This window comes from Corvus brachyrhynchos, unplaced genomic scaffold (assembly GCF_000691975.1).
Source record: "Corvus brachyrhynchos isolate BGI_N302 unplaced genomic scaffold, ASM69197v1 scaffold319, whole genome shotgun sequence".
Taxonomy (NCBI): Eukaryota; Metazoa; Chordata; class Aves; order Passeriformes; family Corvidae; genus Corvus; species Corvus brachyrhynchos.
Window position 1 is genome coordinate 1,260,386 of NW_008246065.1, and position 7,154 is coordinate 1,267,539.

The 7,154-nt window shown below is 47.9% G+C and overlaps 1 protein-coding gene across 1 annotated transcript in view; it reads right to left on the bottom strand.

Annotated features, from left to right (window-relative positions):
* The window catches only part of GRK5 (G protein-coupled receptor kinase 5), a 90,310-nt gene that overhangs the window by 52,921 nt on the left and 30,235 nt on the right, over positions 1-7,154 (bottom strand). Inside the window, exon 2 of the mRNA XM_017746812.1 lies at positions 3,888-4,000. Within this exon, the coding sequence (XP_017602301.1) occupies positions 3,888-4,000 (113 nt within the window). The remainder of the gene's footprint in view (positions 1-3,887; positions 4,001-7,154) is intronic.

Below are 7,154 nucleotides of genomic sequence, written 5' to 3' on the forward strand. Positions count from 1 at the left end.
GGAAACACCTCTTGCTAGCACCTTCCCTGCTCACTGATCTGCGTTTCAGCACAGGAAACACAGCTCGCCACACTTCATTTTAATGGCTGTCTTTCAACAGCTCCAAAGTTGAACGATGTCGCTAAAATATTTGTAAGCAGAGCAAAGTGTGCTTCAGGGCTGTGCGTGATTCCTTGGGTAAGGGCTTCTAGAGGAGCTGATTTAATCATAAACCATCTCCATCTAACCAAAATAGTTTATGTTCACATCGTTCCTCCATCTCAATGGCTACATCAGGGTTTGGTGAGCTATTCAAGGGAGATCTCTGTGGTTCCACGCACCCAGATAAGCACGCGATGCCTTCAGAGCCACATGGGTGCTGGGTGGATATTTTATCTCGGCAATCAGCACCTCTGTCATGAGTTTGTTTGCACAATATCCGCAGCAAGAGATGGCTGTCTGTCCTTACAGCCCTTTGTGCCAGCTGGGAGAAGGGGTTGCTGTTGCTCCATTTCCCAGACAGACAGACAGACAGACACACTGACAAGCACTCACTGGTCCCACAGCAGCAGTGGGAACCAAACAGCCACAGCTCCAGCAGTGCTGTGATGCAAAGCTCTGCATCTCTTTGTTCCCGTTGCTGTTATCATCTAATGTTGGGGCCTACTGCTTACAAACCACATGCCATGTTAGTCTGGCCTACAACTGATTGTGACTAATTACCCAAAGACTGCTCTCAGAAAACATGTAAAGACTTTATGCCTCTGAGCAATTTCATCTCAACTACTGGTTGAAATTGGCCAAGGTATTCACAGGTTTAAGAGGGAGCTGACAGCTACACACCTACATGCATGCAGAATTTAGTGATACAAATCCTTTTCCTTCAGAAAGCAGCTTAACAACTGTTTAACAGACAAAAATCCCCAAATCCTGCCATAATCAGATTTGCAGAAGACTACATCAGACCAGGTTAGTTATTTCACACAACAGCTGACATAAATGTCCAGTCAAGAGGGGATTTTTTAGTCTCTTTACATATCATAAGGTCTGGATGATTCTACCAGCCTTTGGAAGCAAAGGTGTGAGAGAGCTTAGTCTCTCACAAGGATGTTGGTAGGTCGTTTAATGTCTGACTCAGCTTCTGGTTTTCACCCAGAAGCCCCCATTGCTTCTTTCCTTGCAGACAGTGGAGTGTGTGAGTTAAAAAACTGTATAAAAAATTGGGAGGCATCAAAGACTGGCTCCTGCCAGTGACTTTGTGACCTGGTAAAGGCACTTAGATGGGCTCTGAAAAAGAGAGGTGGTCCTCCCTTTCATTGTGCAAAAAGCTCTGTGAGTCTCTCATGAACTAAATATTATCCCCTTTTATCTTTTCCCTTTATTTGACATTACACAAAAGCTAATTTTTGCATCTCATGTTAGAAAAATAACTAAGACAAAAGAAAATGAAGGCTCTTGGCTTTTCCTGCTTGTTACAGCAGGTGGTCTCGAAAAGGTTTCACATTCCTGGTGGTCTCAGACTGGGGCTGTAAAGTCAGACTCCTGGTCTCATTATAGGGCTTTTTTTGCCTAACATAGGGCTTGGCTTGAATCCCACTACTCACTAAACAGAGTGTGACCCCGCTGGGCAAATTTCAGTAGCAATCATCCAATTTAATGGCTATGGGCTGTGTTGCTTGACCTTAATATTGCCTAATCCAGGGATTTTCAAGGGCTGGGAGCAAGTTTATACAGAATTTGAAATCAATAAACAAAGGAGACTGCTGTTAATTAGTGTTAAAAAGAAGACAGAAAGATAAGGATTCAAACCTCCACCCAGCCAGGCATTTTGTTTATCAAATCCTCATAGTGCCAGTCTGAGCCTAACTGGGAACAGACCACTGGCCCAGTAAAGGTACACAGGGCAGCTCCAGTCTGCAAAAGCAACTTGGGGTGGGTGCAAAGCACACCTTTGCAAAAGGATTTGGGAATATCAGTTCGGGACTGCTCGGAGACAGACCTTTAAAACAAACCCAGTGCCAACACAAGCTTTTGCAGGAGTGAAGCCTGTGCTACACGGATGAGAGGAGGACACCGAGTCCCAGTGCTTGTCACGGCTGCACAGGGCTTGGGAGGATGAAATGACACAGTGCCCTCAATTCCCAGAGCCGGAGGCGGGCCGGGCAGCCGGCGTGACGGAGAGGCTCTGGCAGCACTGCAGCCAAGGCTGTCACACAGTGCCCTGGGGCCGGTGGCACTGGGGGAAACAGATGTTTTCCTTGTGCCCAGATGTTGTTCCCGCTGTCAGTGGCATGCCCTGAGTGCATGCAGGGCTTGCACAGTGGGGGCTTCTCCTCCACAGCCCCTGGGCACTGCTGGAACCAGCCTGCAGCTGCGGGGCGGCAAGAGAATGGAACAGAGCCCCGCTAACCCCCTCCAAACTGAGCATGGCTCTGCCACTTCTGTCTGAATTTAAAACCACTTCCAAGCAGTCTTTTGTGGCTGTATTCCAAAGGATTTCTGCAGGTGCCATTGCCCATCTCCTTGGGGCTGCAGGTGGCACAGCTGATGTGGCATTTCTGCGGGGATGCCTCCCCCCAGATGGGTGTGTGGTGTTTCATCAGTGGCGTCTGCAAAGGTGTGAGAGAGCTTAGTCTCTCACAAGGATGTTAGTAGGTTGTTACTAGATTGTCTCACTAGACAATACTGGTTCAGTGCAGGACAAACACATTCAGGGTACACAAAGTGTCCTGCTGCCTGCTGGCCTTGAGCACAGCTGCACAGAGTGTTTGCCACGTGTTTTGTGTTCCTTGATGGCTACACATTTCACCAGAGAAAATCCCAAGCCGTGCTGGGAACAACAGGTGGAAGTCATGACCAGCTTCATGATTCAAATAGGACTTTGTCCAACACTTTCTGTGATGCTGTAGATTTGCTGTAGTTACTGCAGGAGTAACACAAACCTTAAGAGACCACATGTCCTCTCCAGACTGTTACTTTTACAGCTTCAGTGCAATCCTCACATTTCCCTGTACTTCAGAATAGCTTCACCATGGTGCAAACAAAGCAATTTTATTCCTGTTGGTATGCATTGTTTTGCTTCTGACTGTCAGTGTTAGCCAGGGAGCGGGACCCCACGGGCACTCACAAGGGACAAGTTCACCTTCCTCTCTGGTACCATTTCACCTTTTGGCTGATCAATACCCTCCACTTCCAAAGGTTCCCAGCACAAAAAGTCACTGAGAGACTTTTCCACTGTGAACAGCTGGCAGTACACATGGCCAAGTGCTGCCAGACTGGGAAATGGTGTCAGGTCCCCCAGGGCTTGGGGGTGATGCTCAGTGGCTGGGTTAAATGATGGCTCACTGGGGTGGAAAATGGAGCAGATTTGTTTCTCAGTGACCTCAATCAAGTTATTTCTGTACCTTGTGCCTCTGTTCTCCTATTTGAAAAAATAGGGTGATTATCAGGATATCCTTTGTAAATCATCCTGAGCTATAGGGATGAAAAGGCTTGGTAAGAGATGCTGGGGTTATTACACTCCCCATCCTCTCTTGTCAGTCCGTTCTCAACTTTCCCCTTCCTCCCAGTGCCTCCCAGCACTGCAGGCTTACACCCCCATCAGAAGACATTATTCACAGTAGCTCAAGTGCTTGGGTGTCGACATGAAGGGAGGCCACAGCAGCACTGTGGGGGGTGACTGTCCTACCCCTCTCTGGTGGCTCACATCCCCCAAGGCTGGCACCAGCCCCGTGTGTCCCTGTACCGCCAGCAGTGCCGGGCTGCTGCTGGGGCCAGCCCTCTCCACTGCCTGCTCCAGCACTTTAGACACAAAATCCCATGAAATAGTGATTTCTTGGGGTCAGAGGAGTCTCCTCTGTCAGGGGAACACTGCAAAGCACCCCAAAATACCACAAGAATTGACTTACCACCGAGTCGAGGAACCTAATGCAGCACTCGAGCTCGGGCCGAGTTTCACAGAACTGCCGAAAGAGAAGCCTTCCGATGGGCTGCTTTTCACATATGCTGCAGTAATCTCTCTCTGGAGACAATAAAGAGAAGAAGAGAAGCATGAAAATGAGAAGAGGTCTGCCTTCTGGGTTGCTCATGAGTTTAAAGCATTGCAAGTGAGTGCAGGACTACTACCCCAGAACAAAACAAACTCCTTCTCCCTGCCACCACGTTTCAGGTATCCAAATACAAATATAATTAATGGCTTTAAAACTCAATTAAGAGAGGCTGAATTTTGTAGGGCTGATGTTGGTAAAGGTCAAGCAAAAGCCACTCAGCTATTATGAAAAAATAATTTCATATTTTTCTGTGGTGGAAATGTATGCAAAGGTACAGCTCGGGCTGGTGGCATTGGTGGGAATGTGGGGAGCAAATTACAAGTCCTTGAAATATGAGTCATGCATTAAAGGGTAGAAAAAGCTGGAATTTGTGGAGACTTTCCTGGATGCTTCCTAGATATGCACTGAAGTGCCCCATATCTCTGGAAGTGCTTAGCCCGCTTTCTATTAAACAATTATAATAAACTATGCATTTTCAAAGGTTTCAAAATTTCTGCTATTTAATTGCTGAGCATTAAGGAATGGATGGAGCAGATGGCATCTGGCTCATTTCAGTTTCACACAGCACTCCTTACAGAACTGTATTTCCCCTCAAAAGCCATGTTTAAATGCCATTCCCCTGTGCTGGTGCATCCAGAACCATCACTCACAGCAAAGCAAAAGGTTCTTTGCCCACCACAAGGACTATCAGCAGGAGAATATGGATGAAGGGCAGGTGTCATTAACTGGCATTGCACCAGCACAAATGCCAAGGGCTTTGGATATTTTTCTGGTGAGAGCAGAAAATCCCCCAGCCTGCTTGGAGCAGCAATACTTGCTTGAGACACGTTATTCCTCTACAAGTACACACATGTCAAACAACATACTGTGTTTCCTTAGGCATTCTTCTCACCACCCTCCTCGCTGCCATATGGCACTTGCTGTTATTATGGAAACAACCAGCTTCTAAACACATAACACAGCACTGCAAACAGACATACGAAACCCACACAAGTTGCCAGTGCCTTGGTTACTTCTCTCTTGGGCCTGGAGTTGCTCCTGCAATGTCTTTGAGTCCCCCTTTGCTCTGGCCCCGTCACGTCCTTCAGCTCCTCCCACTCCATGGATGCAGGCACACATCTGTGATGGAGCTCACCTTTGCCATGAAGGCACCCAGCTCATCTCAGCTTGTGCCCTGGGGACCATGTTCTGCAAAACCTGGACTTCACAGAATCATCATAGAATCACAGGATGGTTTGGGTTGGAAGGGATCCTAAAGATCACCTAGTCACACACCCCCTGCCATGGGCAGAGGCACTGTCCACTATCCCAGGGTGCTCCAAGCCTCATCCAGCCTGGTCTTGAACACTTTCAGGGATGAGGAATCCACAGCTTCTCTGGGAAACCTGTGCCAGGGCCTCACCAACCTGTGGGTACATTTGTCCTGAACAGAAAATGCTCTATGAGGTGTTGGACTGCTGCCCTGTAGCTGGGTGACATGGGTGACAGTGGGCAGGAGCACCCAAGGCTGCCTTTTACAAGGGGAAGGAGGGAGCCTGCCCAGTGCTGCACCTGGCTCTACTGCAGGAACTGATTCCTGAAGCACTTCCAGGGTGGTCACTGGAGACACAGGTTGGAGAGAGCTGAAATGTGCTTTTAATTCAGTGTGGTTCTGCTTGGGTCTGGTCTTCTGAAGCAGTTGGGAACCATGTACCAGCAGCATTTTTTGCTGGCATTGCCATTCCACTGTGGATCAGGGTATCACTCAATCTGTTGAGAAGACTGCAATGTTTTGATACTCTCTCACAAGTAAAACTGGATCAAAATCACTGTGTAAATCCTAACTTGACCTCCAGTCTAATTATCAGCAGCCTTCCCCCGGCACTGGTTTGTTTGCCTGAGCTGAAGCCTTCAGCATGGAACATCACGGCACTGATACATGTGGTGGGAAAACCAGCAGGATCACTGGGACACGGAGCAGCCTTGGGGTGTCCCTGTGGGGGGTACCAGCTTGTGCTGCTTGACCAAGTGGCATTTTTAGGGAGTAATTGCTGAAGGGATGTGCAGACACGTACAGCGCTAAGGGAAGTGAAGGAGTCAGGAGAGTGGATCAAAACAGCCACTCACAACATCTCAGAGGCTGGCATGAAGGCAGAGGCTCAGCAGCTCAGGTGAGCTCTCCTGGGAGGTGTGAAGGTTTAACTACATCTACCTGATGCTGTTTTCTGCTGCCTTGACTAACTCACTCTTGTGAGGGTATGCATAAAATGTACACCCCAAATACCAGCAGCACACAGCCTGCCTGGTGGCAGGACTCAATCCCCAAAGAAGCCCAGACCCACAGCAAGATTCCCCATACCAAACCAGCACTGCAAAAAATGAGACTGTCTGCATTCATAACAGAGTAAAACAGAACGGAACAAACACAATAATCAGCTGGTTTGGCCCATATTTTCTCTTGTACAGCACTATTTGATGCACAGTGACAATGCTGGCTGTACAAAATGCAGTTTGTTTATCAAAGTTGTTATGATGTGGTGACACCCAAGGTAGCAGAGGATGATCTTCTACTCAAAGGGCCAGTGATACCAGCTAAATTCGTGTGCAAATTGCACATCCATACCTGTACTTCATAGCACAGCAGGGAAAGAAAACAAGCAGCTAAACACCATGACATACGTGGATAAGCACAACATAAAAAAGAGATGAGCACAGGCTTCCTCCTGCTCTACAGAGCTTGGCCAACACGTGAGAAGGGTGACCCATTCCTAAGGAGGAAAAAGGAAATACCACAAATGAAATACCACTCTGAAAACACAACAGGCAGAGCAGTGCCCTGGAGCCACCCACTGCTCTGTCATGTGCATTTAACTGCTGGATGTACCAACATGGACAATAAGTACATGATGAAAATGCTTTCGTTCCTTGTAGGTGACACAAACTATTTTCTTAGGCCCTGATCTCGCCGTTGGCCTCACTAAGTCAGCTAAAGGAGTCTGCACTCAACCAATTCCTGGGATGCATGGGCCCGGAATGGACTAAGAAAGAAAAACACGTCTCTCAGCTAAAGCTGAAAAAGGAGTGGATGGTTTTATTACAGCAAGGAAGGCAGAAGTGTTTTAACAGAGTGCTGCACCCCAGAGAGGC